Source organism: Phymastichus coffea, unplaced genomic scaffold (assembly GCF_024137745.1).
Source record: "Phymastichus coffea isolate CEN01 unplaced genomic scaffold, Cenicafe_Pcof_1.1 PCOF00116, whole genome shotgun sequence".
Classification (NCBI taxonomy): Eukaryota; Metazoa; Arthropoda; class Insecta; order Hymenoptera; family Eulophidae; genus Phymastichus; species Phymastichus coffea.
Window position 1 is genome coordinate 128,333 of NW_026706927.1, and position 22,812 is coordinate 151,144.

At 48.4% G+C, this 22,812-nt stretch overlaps 1 protein-coding gene across 1 annotated transcript in view; it reads left to right on the forward strand.

Moving 5' to 3' along the window:
- LOC131670844 (matrix metalloproteinase-2-like) overlaps nt 1–22,812 on the forward strand; it is a 100,837-nt gene that overhangs the window by 851 nt on the left and 77,174 nt on the right. Inside the window, exon 2 of the mRNA XM_058946823.1 lies at nt 4,866–5,296. Within this exon, the coding sequence (XP_058802806.1) occupies nt 5,165–5,296 (132 nt within the window). The 5' untranslated portion in view covers nt 4,866–5,164. The remainder of the gene's footprint in view (nt 1–4,865; nt 5,297–22,812) is intronic.

Here is a 22,812-nt window from a genome sequence, read left to right on the forward strand (position 1 = left end):
TTCCTCGTCATTTTTTCTTTCTTTTTGTTTATTTTTTAAAAATTTTAATTAAAATGCAATCAGCTGGAGCAGGAGTCGGTAAACCCGAGGTGCGGAGGGATGAAGGTGTCGACAGGCCATGTGCGTAAATAACAAAAGCTCTCCTGGTTCTAAAATGAAAACGAACGGCGCGAGTAGAAACGAGACAAACATTTAACGCCTTGCTATCAAACGAGACCGAATAGCCTATCGCGCGAGTGAGATTAGTTTGACGTCGAGCAAACGAATCGCCCATACGCCGGGGAAAGTCGCGTGTGCGCAATGGAGGGTCGCGTGTTTTCATTAAATTGAACCGACCCCTCTCCTTCCCTTTCGCAAGCGCAGCATTGGATTTTTTTGACTTACGGAACAGCTGTTGCTGAATCCTGCGTTGTGCTTGCAAGCCAGCGTTTCCACGAACAGTTCGAAAAGCAAAACTACTTTGACATTGAATTATTGAAGGCAGACCCGCTGATGGGTTTACAAGCGAGTATATATTGGAAGTGTACAAGGCGTACTCGTTAGAGATTGAATAATGGGCTTTCAACGCTGCGCAATTTAGAGCTGAATTCAATCGGGTCATTCGGTAAATTACTCGCTTGAAATTATACATGGAATTTCATTAATTTGCACGTAAAATTGAAAATGATAAGCCGCTGGAAGCAAGAGGCGACAGGAACGAGCGAGAAACGATCTAGATCGTTTCGAAGAAACCAGCGCCGCCGCCGGCTATCTATATCTGCACACCATTAGCTCAATTGAATGGTTACATTGAATTAAACTCGTTTTTGTTTTTCTTTCCCCCCTTCTTCTTCACCCGCGAGTAATTGGCGTGCTTCAAGTGCTTTAAGCGTCTAACTGAAATTTATCCGCGGAAATTTGCCGAATTCGCGCGCGAACGGAAACGACTATCCCAATGTTATCCAACGAGCCTAATTACCACGAGAGTCCCTTCGGAGGAAGACTCGCGGAGCAGCGGCGAAAAAGAATTTCAATTCTATCCCTCCCTCGTAGTCATTAGCATGAGAAAAGAACGTCTCCGATGTGGAAGAGAAGTGACAAATTTCTCTGGCTCTCATTTTTTGTCGAGTATTTATTCGTCATCCGGCCACAAAGAGAGAGAAGGAATCCATCGTCGGCTCATGCATAGGCATCGCGAGTATACGCGTACGTCGCGCTTCTACGGAAATAGAATTAGACGCAGCGGCGGCGGCGGCGGCGGCGGCGACGGCGACGGCGACGGCGCGCGGATGCATTAGGCATGAGGTTCGAGCCGACGTCGCGGCTGCTCGCTCCGCGCGAAGGGTTTTTCGGGATGAAATTTCGTCTGCTGTCCCCCCACCCTCCTTACTTCGCAGAAAAATGAGTTATGGCCGTCCGACCCGCTCTCCTTTTCGGCCTCGAATGAAATACGCTCCCGCCGCAGTTTATCAAAACGTACATTCGAGAATGAACGCCAAAGATTTTATTCTTCTCCGGATCTTATTCAGCAAATGAAAATTCCTTTTGGATCCCGGGATGAATGGGCGCGGATTTTTTGTTTGTTTGTTGAATGGAGTCATTCGGTTGACGCGCGTATTTTTATTACCTCATCTTGAAGCAGCGGAGTGCAAGACGGCTATTTAAAACACTTTTCATTGAAATATCGCTGCATTTAAGTCGTATAATTATGAAGAAGAGAAATGGCCCCTTGAAAAATGTTCGACGCAATAGAAAAAAATGTCGATTCTTCGAAAGTAACATTCTTGCTTTTCTTTTTATCAATTGAAGTGCTACTTCGAATTGAATGCAAATAGAACACCTAATAAAGCTCTCGACTTGAATAGAAAAAGAAAGCGTAGAGAGCAACATAGAAAGCTCTTTGATATGCTCCCGAATCCTCTCGCATGTATCGTATTCTCAATGCGTCGTGTCGCTCACAATAGTCAAAAGCATCATAGTCATCTTAATTAAAACGAACGTTTCCGTCGACACAGGCATTCGCGCATCTCGAGATCAATGCGCTGAAACGTCAAAAGTAACAGACAATAATTAGCAGTGGCGTCAGTCTCTCGCTTGCAGCTTTTATCCACTTTTACGACAATGCAATCCGAGCTTGCGTAAACGCGAAATACATAGATATGCTGACTAAGGGATGGTACACGGAGTACTGGTACTCGCTCATAAAGATACGAGGCTTATCTGCGGAGCCACCTCTGAGATGAAGAGCAAGAGGGATTTTCGGTCAATTTATGACATTTACTTTAGTCGTATAAGGCTTTGTCACTTCGAAAAAAGACTGTTTCAATTTTTCATGAAACTTGGTAGCATTAAGGCTGTATAGTGACTAAGAGAAATAAAAAATCATTTGAAACTTGGAGGATAAGTGTATTAAAGTGTCCGAAAGCTGTGGTACGAATTTCGTGTCCCTTCGTGTCGTCATCAACGAGATATTAGCTACTAAAAACGATATGAGATCTCGTGGGTCCGATTCGGAGAACAATGATTTCAATTGCGAACGTTTCAAAGCTGTACTCCCTTAATTTTGTTATGAATGAGAAAAAAAGTTCGACTACTCGTCCTTTCAACGTGAAATATTAAATATTCAACTTTCACACAGGGCATGTAATACCTTATCCCTTAATCTACGCGCAATCGCGTTTTTTTTTTGTTTTCATTTTTCTAATACGCGCCTGCAATAATAAAAAATGCTACATGCCGAGCTTGGCCAAGCAACATGGCACAGAGTTGGAAGAACTTTGCAAATAAAAAAGGAAGAGAACTTGCAAAGTTGGAGTTGCGCGCAGTTAAAACAAGACGACTTTTATTTTGCGCGACTCCACTCGCACTCCTCATTTCCCAGGGCTGCGATATGCAAGGGCTCTTCTCGACGATCCCTGCCCGCGGTTCGCCGTCGAAATTCATAATTGTGCAGCGCCGGTCGGTGCGTATCGCGAGTCAAGGCTTATCGAACGAGGCTTATAAGCTCACTGGGCGCCCGCGTGCACAGCGAGCAACGTTTTTTCAGACGAAGCGTCATTGGTGCGCGGTTTTTCGAAAAGTTTTCAATTTCCCAGTACATCGAATGTGTGTGACGCGTATCGGACAAAAAGTGCTCACCGTCCAAGTCGCGAAAGCTCGTGCAAAGTAATCGCTAGAAAAAGGAAAGAGTAAACGAAAAACGAAGGAAAAATAGCGGCTCGCACGCGAAGAGGGAAAAAATTGATAAAACCCTGATCGCGGAGTGGAGCAGGCGCGCTCGGCTCGCTGTTTTTCTTTACTTTATCGAGAAGGGGAAAGAGCAACTACGGGCGGCGCGTCCCGCAGCAGGTGATTTACCGCGAGGCGCGCCGCTTGATCATCGGAAGGCGCGCGCGCGCGCAGAGGAGGCCGCGACCCGCATTCGCGAGCTCTCGAGCCCCATTACGCGAGACGAACGGACCGAATGGAGCTGGAACTTTCGGCGATCTCTCGCACGCGCGCGCACGGAAAAAGAGTGAGTAACGAGGCAGGCAGCCCCGGAACTTTAGTTATTCGTTTTGAACGCTGTCGGATTCTGCCTGCGGATTCTTTCGCCCGACGCTCGCCGTAACTTATGCCTTCGTTTCTTTGACGCCGGGAAAGTTTCGCTGATTCGACGCGATCATCGCCGAGCGTTAGATGGATTAGCTTGGCTTATCGAGACCAATGATTTACCCTTCAATCGTCTTTTCCATCTTTATTAGCGGCGATCTTGCATGTCGCTGTGCAGCGAAAACTCGTGAAATATTAGTGTAGCTAAGTACCTGCTAACGGACAATTTTAATGTTCACGAGTGCAATTGCGAGAGGATGAATGCATTTATCGCGAACGATGTCGTTTACCAAAGCGTCGTCAATTATAATGACGCAACGAAACATTAAATTAGACGGTTTTTCATCCGTGAGGATACTCGTTATAACGTTTGCCGTTCTGCGATGCACTCCCGCCGCGATCAACTGACAAAACACGCGTATACACAAAATTGCACGTACATGCGTTTAGTCAGCGCGACGACAAACAAAAAGGCGGAACGGTTTCCTTTCGAGAAGCGAGACGAAGGAAGGAGAAACAAAAAGCGAGCGGTACTTTTATTTATTTTTTCTCGAACGACGATCGCGAGGCGAGGGGCGTGCAGGTACCGCAACGTTGACTCACCTTTATCGCGCGTCTTTCTGTATTTCCGAGAGTCACCTGCGGCGTTTGTCGAGCCTATTACGCGGAAACGAGCAGGTAAAAGTGCTTTCCGCCGACGCGCACACGCCAGCTTATCACGAACGCAGCAGGATCGATTTACCACTGCTTTCCCGCCAACGAGAGAATGCATCGGACAGGCGACTCGTCGTCCATCGTTCGCATTTTCAACGTGCAGGCGCGCCGGGGCTAACGAGGCGAGGACTCGAGGAACGTATTGCGAAGCCCTCGCGGCAGTCCGGTAAAACGTGCTGTGCCGGATTCCGGAAGTGTCTGGCAGACGGGAGCCGGCGGCTGCACGCGCAACGCCCGACGGCTTCTGGAATTTGAATGAGCAGCGGCGCGTTGGCAGAGCTGCGATTCCCGAAAAGCTCGCGTCTCGTCGCGAACAGTTCGCAAACTGGCAGCCGGCATAGTTCAGTTTCAGCCGCGAGTCGCCGGCGTGGCACCGCGCTGCTCGGCCGAGCTGATTAGCCACCGCCGTCGGTGGTCGCGAGTCCGGCGAACGAAGCGGCGATCGATTCGCTCGCCGCTGGAATCGTCGTCGGGAATCCGGAGCTCGCCGAAGCGCTCGCGCTGACTAATCGGCCGAGAGCCGGAACCAGCCAACAGCCAGTCGACGATCGAGACTCAAGGTCGCCATTGTCCTGTTGCAGCATTCATCGCCAGCGACGGCAGAGGCGATTGGGGGCGGACCGAACAGCCATGCGATAAGATGCTGAGCGACGTTGCTGGCGCGGCGGCGAGGATGAGCACAAGCTCGAGGCTTTCGTCGTGGTCGCTAGCAGCAGTCAGTGACAGCTGACCGATGGCGAGCGTCGTCCTCGCCACTGCCACCGCCGCCTTCCTCCTCCTCCTCCTCCTCCTCCTCCTCCTCCTCCTGCTTCTCCTCTTCTTCCACCGAGTGCCTCTGTGAAGGCGCCACGCAGCGGTTTACACGCGAGAGTTTGCAGCGATGATTAGCCGCGAGCTGTGCGCTGCTGCTACCGCCGCCAGGGCGACCACGCTGGCATTACTTGTGCTCGCTACGCTGCGAGATGTTATTGGCAAACCGGCTTTCTCGCCTGTCTACGTTGATGATAGAGCGGTGAGTTTCTTTTTTTCCCTTTCATGTTCTTCTTTTGCAGGTTTCTCGTTGAAACTCGTTTTGCAGCGCGAGATCGAAGGTGGGAATGCCGAGACTCGTCAAGCTTTGCGTGTTTTTTCCTTTTAGAGGGCTAAATACTGTTTGATGAAAACTTGGGATGTTCGCATCCTGCGTTGCTCTACGTTCTCAACGCGCCATCGTTTGGTGCAATTATTTTTAGGCGAATGAATTTTTTTCGATTACTGGGTCACTTGCACCACTCGATATCTCGATATCTCGATCGAACGCTTATTACCAAACATTTGTACGTCGAGTAAGCGTTAGTCACGCAATCGTATCGCAAGAGTAGATCGATGCGCCGATGTCAATGCTCCCACGCAATCAATCTTTGATCATCAAGACTCGAAGCATAAAGCACACGCACAAAGTCATTCGTATTCCGCCGACGGTGGCAGGAAGCTTCGATTCAATCGTACCATATTTTTCTGTATTTTTTCTCGCCGCCGAAGGCCACCATCTTCCTACTCTTCCGCCGTTCTGGACGTCGAGAGAAAAAGCACTCTGCGGCCGAGTTTTTACCGATTGGCCGTAAAAATCCTTGACCTAGAAATAGAAGAGAGCTTGGAACCCGCGGTGGCGCTGCCACTACCGTCGACATTCCAAACAATATCCATAAAGCGAGTTTCTCATTTTTCTCTTTCGCGTACTATTGTATCCTGCTTTCCGTTTCGTGTCTTTGACCTGATACCGAATTATCAGCGGCGAGCGTGGAAATTGCCTGGGAAATCGTGAGTCACGAATTCAACGCGATAAGTGCGTGCAATTAAAATCCTACCACGCGCCCATTGTTTCTTCTTTTCTTTTTCAAATATCACGCTGCTCTCTAGCGCTGGGTGAACAGGCTGAAGTGAAAAATAAACCGTACTCGCGGGCCTCGGACACGTTCGATATTTGTCGTCGGGCACGCCGACCATTTTTTCTTTTTTCAACGAATTTTTCAGTTCGCGCGAAAGTCGAAATAGAACGAGACTCCGGCGAGCGAGCGAGGCTGAATTATTAATACTCTCGCGAAGCTTCAAGCCCTAGTGCGTCGGCGAATGGGCAAGTGTAGAAAGCAGCGTTGCTTCCGCCACCACCTCGTCGCTCGCCGAACCTTCTGCTCTCTCGGCCGCGCGACAGCTCTCCTTGTTTTTCCGCGGACCGCTAATTAGGCTGCTCATTTCAATTTCAAATTCGCCCGCGCAGCCGACGCGCGACTCTTCGTTTTCACGAGCGAGCTGTTCGGTTCCTCTCGATTGCTCACGCGAAGACAAAAATAATGGTAATAATCGTGCCTCCTCACGTCGATAGTCATTTATTTAACTCTGTTGCGTGAAACCTGATTATGCTTGTCGCGAGTGCATGCGTGGAGTTCCGTTTCAATATTGAATGGACGCGAACGCTAAGTAAGCGATTTACTTCGTAATGAGCTGACTTTAGTTAGGCGCCTACAGCGTAATATATAGTGCACGTATCATTAGCATTTTCTTAATAGAGACATCGAAGTTGAATCGCTTGCGGTACGAAACGCGGAGTGACGGTTCAATTGTTCGAGCTTCGTTTGCGAATGCTCGCGCTTTCTTAACGAAGCTCCAAATATATACTCGGTCCGGCAGAAGCTTTGACGATGGGCGCGCGCACCCTCGAAAAAAAAAGAGCCCGCTACTGCGCATCGGCACGTTCTAAAAAAACAAAACAAAAAGTCACCTCTACGAAAGCTCCCTCAACCCCCCAAAAAGGCCAACGAGGCTGTCTGATATGACGCATCCGCGCGAACTTAAATAAGTTATTGGGGCACACGTGTGCAGCGGCGAACCAGCGACTAAAACCCGGACGTAGAAAGTTACTCTGGTATTTTCATTGTTACACGCAGCTGCGCGCCGCGCGCGCGCACTCTTTGAATTCTCTTTAGGAGGCCGTCCGTTGTCGCCACCGCCGCCATCCGCTTTATCTTTGGATTAAAACGTATCTTTGATTTAGGGCCATTCCTTGTAGATAAGGCCACGCTGCAGTTTCGGACGCATTATCTTCTTTATGCATCCGCCAGTCTGTAAGTTGACCTTCCTGCGCGCGGTGCTTAATCTGCGGTCTCTCCTTTTTCGTCGTTCACTGCGACGATAGAACCTTTTTCTGGCTCTGCTGCAGCCGGAAAATTCGCAGCCCAGCTGGAAATCACGCGACATCGATTGTAGGTGCCCTCGTTGCGCGCTCCGCATATTTTATTCGCAGAGCACAAAGCCAGAAAAATCGCGGCAATTAGCCGCGGGAAATTAAAAGCGTCGGAAATTAAAGGCCAGCGAAGGAGCGGAGAGCCTATGGCGCGAGCGAAAAGCGGAATGGAAAAAATGGCAACAACGGCGGAGCGAAAATTTGCCTGGAAACTTATTAAAAATTTAATTTCACAGCATCGCTTTTAAAGCACGGCGAGCTCGCAGCGATGAAAGATTAAACGATTCTGTCTTTCCTTGTTTTTTTTTTTGTCTTGCCGCGGAGTCCGGGGGAACGTCAGGCGTGCTTTATTTTCCGTGCCTCGCTCGCTTCATTTTCGATAATCGGCGGCAGCGCGCCGAACGACGCGCCGTCACGAGGGCTTTCTCGCATTTTTCGCGGCGACGAAAAATGCCCGCTCTGCTTTTTTTTCGCGCAGCCGAGTGACGAATCGAGAGGAAAAAGCAGAAGCGAGAGAGAAAATAACTCGGCGCTTTCACTCTCGCCCAAGTGTTTTCACCTCTTTCTTCCTTGCTACTCGCCGCGAGAGCCGCGAGAGCCGCGAGAGCCGCGAGAGCCGCGTGGCTTTGCTCTTTCTTTGAGCGCGCGTGTTGATACGAGCTTTTCGCGGGGAATGGAAAAAGCGGGGACGCAACGGCCGGGACCGAGCCTCGAGCTCTGACTCATGAATAAGATCTTCTGGCGATATTCTTGTGCTGCGCCTTTTTTTCGTCTCTGTCGATCCAGCGATTTAGATTAGCGCTCGGCTGAGTCGACGACCCACTGATATTTGATATTTCTTTCGAGGAGGGAGACAGAACGAGAGCGGATGACTCGTTTCGACCGTGTCGACGACGATGGACCGATTTCACTGAGTGTTCAGAGGAATCGCGCCAGGTTTCGAATTATCTTCGTTTATTTGGAATGTCTTTGACAAGCTGCCCGAAATTTATTATAACTCGACTCTAGCGGTATAAATCTTGCATTCGACAGCCATGATAATTGTTCTCGTTCACTGCAGCGTAAAGCGTCAAGATGAAAGTAAGATAGCCATTGAAGATCCGATTCCTCTGCAGTTCTCCTCGGTAATTTGCTTGAATTGCATAAGGCTTTATTACTGCAATCGCTGCACTCGACTTATACATTCCTCTTGTTCCCGTCTACTACTCTCGGGCTGCTTTTTCTTTTCATTTCGACATTTCCAGTCTCGCGCGACGACACTCAGACTCTCGCTGCGCGTCTTCTCAGCTCGTTTTCCTTGTTAACATACATTTGGTTCGGCGCGCGAACCCTTCGTACTCGCGTGGAAAAGTCGCGCATTCGCCGCCTCGAAATGCGTTCTCACTCGAATTATTCCATTTGGCTTTGATCGTCTGCCTGTAATAATGACACTTAATGAGGCTGGCGACATTCCGAGGAGAAAAAAGCCCTCGAGCGCAAGCTCCGGCGACGGCTGTTTAATTACAAGAAGGATCGTTATCGTCGTGCGCGTGCGCGCGCGCACTTTTTTGCCGTTCGACGTTGTCGAGCAAATGAGCTGACGCCTCCAGCTGCATTTGGAATCGACGCCTCGCTTCTTGATTACCGCGCGCGCGCGCGCGCGAATTAAGCCGGCTTTCTCCGACGAGCTTACAGCGGTCGATCACTTTTCCGCTTGGTCCTCTCTTTGCGCGATCGAATTCGGTTGTCCGTCCGCGCGTTACACCTGCGGAGCTCGAGGACGCCAGGCCCGCCGACGTCCGAGTCTGCTCGTCTCCGAAGCTCGTCGAGGGCGCGAGCGCGCCGGTGACGGTCTGCCTTTTCCCAAATCTTTGCGCTTGGTGGGCGAGCGCCGAACAGCTGAACGCCGGTGGCGGCGCAGCGGGCGATTTCCGATCGGCGGCTCGTTAACTACAGGAAGCGAGCGCACGCACGCTCAGCCTTTTCTTGTGCCCGCGAAGCTCTCTACCTATGTATAGCTTGCCGCGCTCTCGCGACTCGCGTGCAGGCCCATTGTCGTTCGTTGTAATGTCTCTTTTGTACGGCCGCTGCTGCGCGCTACTTGCGAGCAGCTTTTATAGATAAGTCGCCGCGCCAATTTGTTCCGGCGCGCGCCCTCCTCGGCTTGCTCGCGCGGCGCTCATTTGCGCGCTCATTTGCTGCCATCGATTCAGTGAATTTTATGGTTTCGTTCGGGCTCTACGTTCAATTGTCGTGCCGCCTTCCAACCGACCTCTCGCACCTCGGCTCGGCTTATCTCGCACAGGAATTCTTATCCGATGGAAGCGCTCACGCATCCTCAACGCCACAACGCTGTACAATAATACACAGCCACTGAAAAACTCGTCGATGCAAATACGTGTCGTCGAAAAATGCATAATAGTCGTATAATACAAGATTAATCTTCATATCAGCAAGACTATTAAAATCCTCATAAACGAAAGGCGCATGCCAGGCGCTTCGTTTCTTCTTTCGTTTTTATCGCGTCGTTAATCAAGGTTTCAACTATATAACGACGGAATGTAAAAACGCGGGGTTTATCCGGCACCGAAAACTCGTAGATATGTCCAAATGTACGAAAGAAAAAGATTTATGATTCGGGAAATCAAAGACTGGCGCCGTTATTGTCGGCTTTTTCTTTTTTTCGAAAAAAGCTTGTCGGTCTTCTGCCTGACGGCAAGCTTGGAACGAGACAATGCCTCGTGGTCGACGCTTCACTTTCTCTTTTTTTCTCACGATGACAAATGTCTTTGTTTTACATGCACACAAATATATACATATATGCATATATGTATATGAACTCGCAGCTTCTATTTTGCGTATGTATCCAAGATGAATCGACGCGAGCTTTGTTTTATTGCAGGAGGCGTTTCCGTTTTAAAGGCGCCGCGTCGATGTCTGTTGTGCGACCAATCCTTATACCTATTAAACTCAATGAACTCTCTTCCTTGTTGCCTGTTTCGAAAATTGAATATAAGTTCGTTTAATGCCACGTATACGTATATGAATCATTGAATGAAATCCAAACGACCAGACGCATTAATTAACGTTCATTTAGCTAAGTCTGAGCGTCAATCATGTTTTGGTCGATCTTTTTACGTTCATTTCATCTTTTTGCACAAGTGATACGCGGAAAATTATTGTTAAAGCACGATAAAATCAGCACGCAGACCTTCACGACTTTATCGATCGGATTAGATTTTACTCTCTTAACGGTCATTGTCTCGACGAGCAAGCAAAATGCAACGTCACGCGAAGAAGCCGCGGTAAGAGAAATAAAACTTGCGGCCCATCCGAAACAATTGCCCCCCGAAGGACGACGACAACGGCATTCTTCTTTTATTTACCACGAGCGCGTCATTAACCGAGATTGCGGTGGTGTCCAACAGGCACACGAAAAAAAAAGCTGCATTTAAAAAGAACAAAACGAAAAAAGAAGGAAAAAAAAGAAAATAAAAGGAGAGGAAAAGCTGTCGGGGCGCGTACACGTAGCCTCGAGGGTGCGGCATTGCGAGCACCTGGCGCGTTCCGTTTATTTCCTGATAGGCAGCAGCATCTTGCGGGCGCGTGTCTCCAACCCAGCGATAGAAAATTAAAGCGCGCGCGAGCGCAGCTGCTCATTTGATTACGGATGCGTGCGCTCTCGTGCACGCGCCAGCGCAATATTTCTCGAACAGCGTAAGCGTTCACGCTGACGCTTCGTCAACTTGAGCTTCAGAGTGACAGGCGCACGGCCGAGGGAGAGAGAGCAGCGTCGCACATTTCACGAAGGACTGTGGATGCGCTTTGGAAAAATTAGCGCGCGATCCGCGTGGCCCCGTCTGCTTAAACAGCTGCGCTAGTAAACATCCGACTGTGCCCAGAACGAGCGGAGCTGGGCATCGCTAGTAGCAAGCTAATATAGCCTGCGCGCAAGAAGAGTTCTGAAATCACGTGGGAATCCTCATTAAGGAGGAGCATCTCCGCGTCGCCGTAATCTTGGAAGGCAGCGGCGGCGGCGGCAGAGGCGGCGGCAGCGGCATCAGCAGCGGCAGCAGCGACTAGCAGGCAACCGAAGCACACTGCAAACAAGTCATTAACTGCCAGTGCAACGGAGAAAGGCCGCTTAAATTGAATCTCTCGACGAGCGACGTTTAATTGCATATGCCAACTTCTCTTCTCGCCGTCGTCGTCGTCGTTGCCAACAATGCGCCGCTTTCTCCGCAATTTGGTCCGACGCGACGCCCCCGACCCCAAAAGTTTAACGCTCTCGACGTTTAATGGAGCGAAAAATTACGAGGCAGAGGAGAGCTGCTTTTTGTACGAGCGTGCGCGTGGCATGCGCGTATAAAGTTGCGCGATCATTGCGCGCGTGTTTGTCTCCATTTTAGAATTCAGTTCGATGGTTAGTCTGCAAAAAATGTATCTGAATCGAAGACGTTCGTTCGAATGATTGCCAAGAGAATTTCGCGACTGTAGTTAACGATCAAAGGGATCAGTGTAACCCAGAGTTAGTCCGTCACCTAGCGAATTTCATTTCTAGCGCTAATAAAACAGCGACCCGCTTGATCGTTAAATATATCATTTGAAGATTTTCTTCGACAAGTGTCTTATAACATCACCGCGTGGCTTTTAATTTTTAACAAACGTTCGCGCCACTGTCCAAGTAACGAATCAATCGTCGATACAAACAACAAAAGTCCAACCATCGAAAAGTCCCTCGATCCAAAAAGGATACACTTGCACGAACAAGGAAAAAGGAAACCAGACATCGTTCGCTGTTTAGTCGAAGACCCAGTCCGTACGAGCCGAAAGCTGATCGGCTCAGCAAAGTCATTCGGAAGGACGCAAAGGCTGTCTGTAATTAGTAACACGTGTGCTCGCTCTCCTCGCGCAGCAGCTGCCTTAGCACTCACGCTCGCAAACGCCAACTCGTCGACTTATCGAAAATTTCTTAACGACTTACATATATATATGTCGTCCGCTTAATAATCGTTAGTCCTGTTTACCCTTTTCCTCCCCCTCCACCCATCTCTCTCCCATCGCGTAGTTTTGCGCTAACTTTATACATGCATCCGTGAGAGAAAAGCCTCTTAATCAACTCGTCCGCACGAGGCTCGGCGAGGATGTGGGCCGCGCGAGGTTTCTCGCGCGACCCACTTCGTTAGCCGACATTTCCATATTTTCGCGCAAAAGCATGTGACTCGGTGAAAAGACGAAGCCACCTTGGTACACGCGAGCGTTCACGTAACATACGTACGAGCAGCCGCAAGCGTTTTCTTCTGCGATCGATTAGTCTTTCTCCTGCGTTGCGCTTTGATCAGCGAGAGCTGCAGACGAGATCGTGGGAAAAATCTTGACGGACTGTGGCATTGGACTCAAGGTTCGATTTCTTTTCTCGATGGAGAGACTTATTCGTTCTTGAGATTTCTTCGATACGTACATTTCTTATTTATCCGAATAAAATATTTTCCAACTCCAAAGAAGCACCCGATAGATATAAACATTTACTTTGCTGACAAACTATTTCCTTCTTCCACAGCAGCTTTCAATTTGGCTAAGCTCTCCTTCTCAAAGTAAACGATATTTCTCCTCCTCCTACACCTCGCTCGCCGTCGTGTCGTCCTCTTGGCAGGAAAAGCAAACTTTTAGCAGTGGAGCTTCGATCGAGCGTACAAAGAAAAAAAGAAGAGCACGAACGACATACGGGATAAGTGCAGGAAACTCATCGTTAATTGGCGCTGTCGAGAAAAAGCTTGAATCACAGACACTTACACGGCAAATTAATTGCCGTCGATGAAGAAAATCTACGACCTACCTAGCATGCACGTTAAAAATAAGAGACAAAGAAAAGGAAAAGAAGTCGATCGGACGTGACATCGTTAATTCATCGACGCTTCCTCGCTCCCTCTTTCAACTTTAATAATATGCTACGATTACCAGATTGAACAGTTGTGCGTTTTATCGCTTCTTCTAAAGTTCTTCAATGTTCAGCGCCATGAAAGTTACGTTAAATGAATCTCTGAAAAAATAATTAACGCCAAAAAATAGTTAAAAGTTGGCAAAGAGAGAGAAACGCTCGCCGACGAAGAAGCGTCCTCGTTGGATATTATCAAGGGAATGGGCACGAGATCGATGCTTGCTATCAAAAGTTAATTTATCAGCTGTGCATTCCGAATCACGAGATTGATCATCATTAACGGATCCGATCCTTGAAATTTTTATTAATCCTCTCAATCATGCCTCGCTAGATAAATTTGCTCTGCAGAATAGATCAAATCGATACCAAAACAAAAGATATTTCTGGTTATTAAAAATGCCACTTTAACGCGTAAAGTCGATCGGACAATTATCGGACACACTCGAGAGACAAGCAGCTTGTGGGTGGGATCGAAATGAAAAACTGAACGTCATATCTCGGATCGAATGAAAAGGTTGCTTGTGTGCGTGAACGTGGGAAGCCAACGCGTCGTCAAGGGCCGCCGTTCGCCCTCCGGCTAATTCTCACAGCGGTCGAAAAGTTACTCTGGCCAAAAGTTTCGGAATTGTTAATGAGGCTGCCCTTGAGAGTTTTATTGGTTTCGCGGCTTAAAGCCAGGGAGGAAAATTTTTTTGATTATCGGTATATTGAAACTGTGGTTGATTACTACGGAAGCGCGATCGCGAAAGCATAATACTTGGCTGGAGCAGAGTTGACGCGACACCAGTCACGAGTTGAAATTGATTCACCGGTTGCGAGTAATTAAACGGCAAGATAATTTTTTACTGGAATTTCGTTGGCTCGACTTACACTGCCATTTTGGTGGCTCGTGATTATCTCGAATCTCAAGTTTTGATCAAAGCTTATTTCCCACCTAAGCCATAAGCGTTAAGCATCCGTAAATTTGGAACATGGTTGCAGACGTTCTCGAGGCTTCTTGAAATATTTAATGAGCGTTGCTAGAAGACTCGCAGTGTAGTATCGGCGCTTCAAAGAGCAGTGTGCCGAGACAAGTTCCGAATCGCTACAATGAAAACTCGAAATAAGCCATCCGAATGTGCGGCCCGTCTGTCTTGCGTGCGAGTATAAAATCGTTGAAGCTGAAACGTGTATATAAAGAATGACGTCATCTCGGAGCTCTCTTCCGGCGCCACTCAGCCGCCCCGACGACGCGCTCGCTTATACTACTACACACTTTGCCCCTTCTCTTCTCATAGCTATATAATACGAGTTCGCTGCTCCGTTCTCCTGCACGCAATACTGACCCTCGTCGAAGTGCAGCGCCGGAAAAAAGAAGAGGCAGATATCCTTTCGAGGAAACACTTGAAAAGTTCGAGCGGATTAACAAGGTGACAGATGAGATGTTAATACGCCAGTGCAAAATAGATTAGCTTTTAAAGCAACTCTTTTCTGTCTGTCTGTCTGTCTGTCTGTCTCTCTCTCTCTCTCTCTCTCGCTCTCTCCGCGTCGACAGAAAAGAAGAATGTCGCGGAAATAATTAGCGTCGAAACCTATAGCGTAACTTTGCGGAATTCATGCAAATGACTTGGCAAACTCGGGAAAATCTTTCCTCTTAATTACCGGCAACTGTCAGCCCTCTCTCTCTCTCTCTCTCTCTCTCTTTCTTTCTCACACTCTTACTTTGGGTTTACGTACACCGAGTTTTTCGCGACAACTCGGGGAAAAACTAACTTGGTATAGTGCTTACATGTACAGCTTTTACTTTAATCAACGTTGTGTTTTCGTCGGGGTGAAAGCCAATCGCGAGGGGATGAACCCACAATTAAACAATCCTCGTCCCAATTCGGCAAACGCTACGTGTGTGTATGTGTATAGAAAAGCGACACTAATGTTGTTGCGCTGAGCGACGGAGGGTCCATTACGAAAGCTCTTGATATCAATCCGATTTCAGCCGCTCGTTGTCTGCCTGCCTGCCTGTTGTTACTTCCTAAAAGGACTTAGACGTACCAGCCAATCGATACACACACGCAGAAATATTCAAATTTAAGCAGTTTTATTGTTTTATTCGTGGGTCTGGTTTTGAACGGATATTCTTGTCTGATTGATATGCATTCGTTGTGCAAAGATGGATCGGCTCGTTCCACCGATTTCTTTTCTCGTGATCGGGGTTGTTTTCGCAAATGTAACTTGTTGGATATGTATCGGCCACCACGGAAACTTGAAGATAATACAGTTGGACGAGAGTGCGCGTCTTAACGCGTCTCATTTCGCGGTCGACTGCACTTTGTCCCAGTTTGATTACCCGTGACTTTATATTTAGCCAAGTTTTCGCCTTTCGTTCACGTGATCTGGAAAGTCACGGCAAAACAATTTTAATCATCGTGGTAATTCTCTCTCTCTCTCTCTCTCTCTCTCTCTCTCCTCGGAAAATCCATAAATTCTCAGTTTGGCGAAAGCTTGTTCGCTGGCGAAGCTCATCCATCAAGCTCTGCCAACGGCGCGGCGGCGATTAAAACCGTTTTCTCTTCGCAGCAGTCAACCCAAACACAAATACACGCGTAGACCCCTCGGAGATACGTCAAGTTCAAGGAACGCCACTGTTTAGCCGTTCGCGCCGGCGCTGCGCAAGCTTCGGCTTCGCGACAATGCGTAGTTTTGTGTTTTTCCATTCGTCGACGTCGACGACGCGCAGTTACTTCGATGACAAAGCCAAGGATCGCGAGCTGTTCTCCGTTCTCAATGCTACGACAGGCACGTCTGATCGAGGTTGTACGCTGGAGATACGATTTGGCGGATCATCTCTTTCTTGCGGTTGTCGTTGGCAAATCTTAGGACGACCAGCGCATCGTCTGTATCCCTTTGATTTTCGCTGACCGTTTTCTATCTCGGACAGGGAGCTGCGGCGAGATCGCAGCGATGCATTGCCGATGGCCATCCTGGTCCGTTAAATCTACAGACAAGCTTGAACGGATCAATAACGGTTGACGAATAACACAATGCCGCGATTAACATTTCTTTTGTCGCTTTTATTTAATTATCTCGGGCTACTTAATAAATCCCTCTTATTTCCTTCAAGCTTTCGCAAATTTTCGGCATCTTGAGTTACCGCTGATCTTAATCTTATTCATCACGAAACGTTGTTTTCGTCAGCATTCCGAAGATTTTATTAGGTTAATTATATTTTTGCGTCGCTAAAACTCAATATCTACGTAGTTATTCTTAGTTTACAATCCAGCAATATTTCTGATGGGTATTTATGTAAAAAACCGAATAACAACGCAAAACAACGCCGTGCCAACGGAGAACACAATAACAGGTCACCGTCTCACTCACTCTCGGATTCATCGTTAGCCCAGAATTAGACAGATCCAGTCTCTCTCTCTCTCTCTCTCTCTCTCTCTCTCTCTCTCTCTCTCTCTCTCTCTTTCACGACGTGTGATTCATGCTCTCGATGAAGAAAACAACAACGTGGGAATAAACCTTGAGTTCTCTCTTCTGAGCTACGACCTTGGCATTTTTAATTCTCGGAGATAAATCACGGCAACGAGTCTCTGTCGATGTTCACGCGAACTGTCGCTTCGGAACGCGCAACATCGGGAGCAACGCTCGCAGCCGCGTGACGAGCGCCTTGCCTGTGTACGTGCCCTTAATAGCTTGGGCAAGCTTAGGTTATGAATTTAATTAGTCGCCGCTCTCTGACTCACTCGCCGCGACGACGCGAGCGCGGCGCGGATCGCAAGCTCCCTAATCCGGGCTGACGACGCAGCGAGGCCGCGAGGTTTGGCCGACGTGCCGAATGCCCTGCGCTTGCAGTCTGCCCGAAATTCCGCGCCTTTGTGGCCGCGGCTGAGTGGCTCGCTCGTGAGCTTATCGCGCAACCGACTTGCTTAATTGCGTTTTCTGATCAAACTCTGCGGCACCGGCGACCAGCAGTGTCGGCATCCTCAATCGGGCTTGCGAATTCGCATCGTCGCGCGTCAGTTGGATCGTTCGTTTTGAAATGCAAAAAAGAAAGTTGCGGCGACAGGCGTCGGAATATCCAATTTCACAAGGTCCGCCGAGTGACTGAAAATCGGTGCCCCGTAAAACGAGAAGAAAAGAGAGAGAGAGAGAGAGCAAGGCCACGCCACGTACTGGAAATTAACCTTGGAACGTGTGGCTGTGGTAATCGATGGCGCTCGTCCGCTGTGACTCAATGACTCGTGCATCGCGACACTTCCGCGTATCTCGCCACGGAGAAACTTGAATTTGTGTCGTCCAAGAGATATTCACACTTGTTTTGCAACATCAAAAGTTTGCACTTGGCGCCATTGATGATTTCACAACGATGAGCAACGCTGCCGACGGTTGTGCGGTTTTCAAAGTTTATTACGCTCGTCGGCTCAATTCGTTCGGCGAGCGATGATTCCTCGTCGATAAGTAACTCGATCTAAAATCCGAGCGAAAAAATAAGACATCGGTCGCGATGGATCGATGCATCGCACGTCTCCACAACCGCAAGGAAAAAACAAAATTTAATGTTTTATCGATCGATCGGTATGATTCACGTGTATGCACATCGGCGCTCGATATCGATGCCGTCTCGCAACAGAAAATAATGGCCAATTGCAATTTTGCCCGGGACGTTCGTATTAACTGCGCGGCGTGTCGTCCACCTGATAATCACGGTCGATCATCGTGCGATTGAAAATTAGCGCCTGATTTGTTGTTCGACTCTCTCGCAATCGAACCGCGAACGCGTGACGAGAGACGAGGTCGAAGGACGATCGCGTAATTAGCGAGAAACGGCAAGGACGCCAGTGGAGATTTTTTTTTTTTTTTTTTTTCGTAAGAGCGCCGTGCTTCCCCTTCGAACGTTGTCGAGCGAGACAACGGTAATACAGCACTACAGTCGCGGCGTGACGACAATCGAAGAAGCGGCGCTCGTTAGTCGTCGAGGAAGTAGGTGAATCAGTTCCGTACCGCCGGAATACCCAGTGGAAACGATATTTCGGTGTGCCCAATCTCGATCTCTTTATCTCTCTCTTTCTTCTTGATTTTCTGCACGTTTCTTTCTTTTAAGACGCTTCCTTCGCACTGCGCTGAAAACTCATTTGCTTGATAGAATCTGCTATTCCGCGTCGTGGCTTTCTTATCTTCTGCGCAGGCAAATGAGCTTTGCGCTATCAAACAACGTTAGTGTGATCACGTAATAAAGTTGATCCGATGATTATTTAATGATTTACCTAAACCACGCTGGAAAATTAACCGTCACGCGATTGAGATAACAGAAAACGTCGTCTATGTCGGTCACAGTGTGCGAATCGTCGATCTTGCCACCGTGATCGCGTAGTGACATTCAAAACTGAATCTCGCGTGAATATGAATAATTAACAAATAATGAAAAATTCTGTAGACAAAGATCCGCTGGTGAGTAATTTCGTGTGGTTTTATCACTTGCAATTTTTCAATCTCTCCCTCCCTTCCTCTCTCTCTCTCTCTTTCTCCCTCTCTCTGTCTCTCCGAGCTGAAAAACAAAGAGGCGCCTTGTGTGAGTATGTATTGCATGCGTTTTACAAGCTCCGATTTTCTCGCTCACGCTCGAGCACAATGAGCTTTTGTTCGGGATTTTCGCTCGCGCGCGAGCTCGTGCTTTTATTGGATTATATCGAGGAAGAAGAGTGAGAGAGAGCGAGAAAAGTTTTTTCTTCTCTCGCGAATGAGTTTTCGGCTCTCGCGGTCATTTATTTCATTTTCACAGCTCTTGAGAGTTTTATCGCTCTTTATTTACTCCGTTATGGACGTGTGTGATTTTCAATTTGAAAAAAAAAGTGAAAGGTGAAATTACTGACTCGCCAGATATTTGGCGTATCTTGCTATTTCGTTTTTTTGTCTTGATATTCATAGCCGCGCGTTTCTCGCAAATGGCATCGTAAAAGAAAAGAAGACGAAGCGACGAGTCGGCAAGGCATCTATATCCGTCATAAAAGCCTCTCCGTTCAGATACATCTTTCTCTCTCTAGCGCGAGCGCGATGTACATAAAAATGTCGCCGCAGCAGCAGCAGCAGCAGCAGCAGCAGCAGCAGCGATCGAGTGACTCGTAAAGAGAGAGGATTGTGCAAGTGCTGAAGTTGAATTGCGAAGCTGAAAGAGTACGACCGCCCTCCCCCTGTCCTAGATATTAATGTTTTCGGCGAGCTTCTTTGTTAGGTAACCACGTCGGTCGCGAGACGTAACGAAGCGGCGCTTGTTCACTTTCGAGAGGGAAAAATCGATGCTCGTGAATCAACGCTGACTCGGCAAGACTTAGATGACACATTGAATTACGTGCTGTGTGCGCTGCTTCGAGAACCTGCACCGATCCTCTTTGAGCGCATCTACAAACAAAAAGAGCGGCCAGTTTGCACACGCACAATCGTCACGCGGATTCTCGCGTGCCGAATGGCGAGTGTGCATCGAGACGTGTAACACGGCGCAGGATCCGATGCTTTCATACGTAAGCCTCGGTGTTGTCAGTAGAGTCAACTTGATCGGTTAATTCGAGGTGCTGCTGGTTTTTTCTTCGAGCGGATCGTACGCGCGAATGGTGACGCTGAGAGATGAAACATTTAAAGCTCGCGAGATTTATACCCGCGTTCTTTTTTTTATTTTAATTCGGATGACAAAGCTTTTATTTTCGTTTTCGATTTTATTGAGCATTACGCGAGCGAAATCGATCGTTCTCGCTCGGACTTATTATGGTGGTATGATTAGTGCTCGATACGGGTCGCTTGCCATTTCTTTTCAGCTCTTTAGAATTTTAGGATTGTCGTGACTTATAGTTGAACTTTGGGTGAATTAACCGCATTAAACCGAAAGCCGATCTTTCTTCTTTAATGACAGTGCAAAGATTCAATAGACAAGCTTATCAGAACCTAAAATAGAAGTTTCTGAATATAACAAAATGCTGGTTTATTACAGCTATAAACTGGAAGGATACAACTTGACTCGACTTATGCTTGCCGAGTGGCGCTACTTACTGTCTAACACACGTGCACTACAACGTTTATGAATATCCTAAAACATTACTGTACTGTTTACGGAGTAAACGCCGTTCACCAACATTTCGCGTGAGAGTTTAGTCGTTGTAAGACAACCAAACAATACTAACTTGCCTACGAGATATCCGTAAAAGTAACCGAGATTTGGCGAGGGCCCGATGCCGTCGCTCGAAATTGCAAAATCGTCGTCTCTGCGCAGGGACTTGATCATCGGTGTCGCGGTTCAAGCGCGTGCTCACCTCGAGGACAACTCGATTTCTGGCGCAGCGTTCGGCGGCACGGAGCATTCGCTTGTTTTCCCGGGGGACGCGAGCCTCGCCAAGTCAATCCTTCGCAAAGACGAACCGAGAGACACTCGACTCGCGACGATAATGACCTTGCGCGTCTCACGCGGATTATCACTTGGACAGACTCTCGCGGTGAATGAGAATAGACATCAATGGGGCGCATCGCGCGTTGCCTATATAGGTGCCGTCTGCGCAATTAGGGGCACTCGCGCTCCGCAGACGCCCGAGAGCGCGCCCGAAATGCGTCCGGCGCTGCAGCGGCCGCCGACGTGGAATTTATAAAAGGCACGCCCGGAGCGCCAAGTTTAGCCGGGCTTTATTTATAGAGCATCCGAAAGGTTCGCGCACGCGCGTGCTCGGCGGCGGGACAAACGCACACGCCTGTAATTCGCTGGGATTCCAGGCGGAAAAAAATCCACGTCACGGATTGGCGTTTCCGACGTACTTTTTTTTTGTTATCTTTCGCGCCGCCGATTCACTCTCTCTCCCCCCTCTTCTTTCACTCGAGCAGCGAGGAAACAAGTGTTTTCGGAGCGCGGACGTGCAGTACGACGGGCGAAGGAAAGGCATATCTGCAGCTTGATAAATGACTCAAGGCTGTACAGCGTCGAGAGCGCACAAGTTGCATTGTAAGGCCTTGCAGCGAGAGCTTTTATTCAACGCTCGCTCCGGGCATCGATTGAAGTTTATCGGGGCGAAATGAACCCGCGAAGAAGTATCTGCTCGAGTTAGTTGTATATTCCGGTGGAGCACACAGGGTCGTCCAGTTATGACGCGTCGTCGTCTAGACCGTCCGTCGTCTGGGTCGCGTCTCTCGTTTTACCTCCTCGAGCGCGAATATAACTCCGAGTCCGGTTAAATTGGGCGCTGTTTGACAAGATAACGTCGAACCCTTCGGTCGGATCGACCGGAGCATCCGATGAAGTTTGAACGTGAAAGAAAGAGCTCCGGAGCGCGGCTAATCAGTATCGTCGATAAACGGCAGTCGGCGCATATCCCACGAGCGACGCTCGCGCGCAAGCGAATCGCCAGGACGCTGGAACACGGAGGCGAGCATTCGGCCGAGGAGACGAACGAACGCTGGCCCGGCGTTACGAGGCAGATAAGATACACCGCGCCACGTGCGCGATCTCCACTTGTGCGCGCGCGATGCTCCTCGCGCTCTGTGTGGCCGTTCACGCGTACGAACTTTGACGGCTTATCGGCGAGGGTCGTTAAGCTCGGCGAGTGTCATGGACGTGTTATTGGAATGGACTGTGCGAGTCTTTGTTTCCGTGCGCGCGAGAGAAAGAGAGCCGGGCGTTCTCTCCGACTGCTCTTTTACGAGCTTCCCTTGCTGCGCGCGACTGCTCGTTGGCAGTGCTTATTATTTATTAACAACTTGTTGGAATGCTGCCACCGCGAGTTCATAGAGGTCCTCGGGACAGCGGACGCCAAGTCAACGAAACGGATGCATTTTCGGCACGCTTCGAGGCGATAAAGCGGAGCAGCAAATTAAGTAGCGGCGGCTATAACATTTTTATACTTTCCGATCGACGCAGATACGCCTATATAAATCGCTAAATTTTACTGGAGCTCCGTACCCATAAGTGCAATTCCACCCATAACCGTAACTTTTAAAGGCTTCGACTTCATCAACTATATATATATAAGATCCACGTAAAGTTTATGAAACGATTCCCGGTTTTATCGTACTTTTAATTTTTTATTGCGCGCTGAGTTATTGCGATTTTTTATATCTATCTTGTAGTAAAGATCGGGGCTTCAAGTTCCTTACACAATATGTACACAAACGAAAATACTTTTTTCGTGCCAGCTGTGCTAGATTTCGTTACAATCGAAACGAACTACATGCATATAAAAATTCATTTATAAATCATTTGTGACATGTGTCGGCAACCCAAGAATTTAGGCACCTGGCAAAATCTTCAAGTACACAATATGTACGAATGGTAAATTCTTTGAAATTGTAACCTAACCTTGTTAAAGCTTGTTCATGTTGTAACATGAAACTTTGGTGTTTCGACAGATGACGCTTGGCGATCGCATTACACGTATACGAA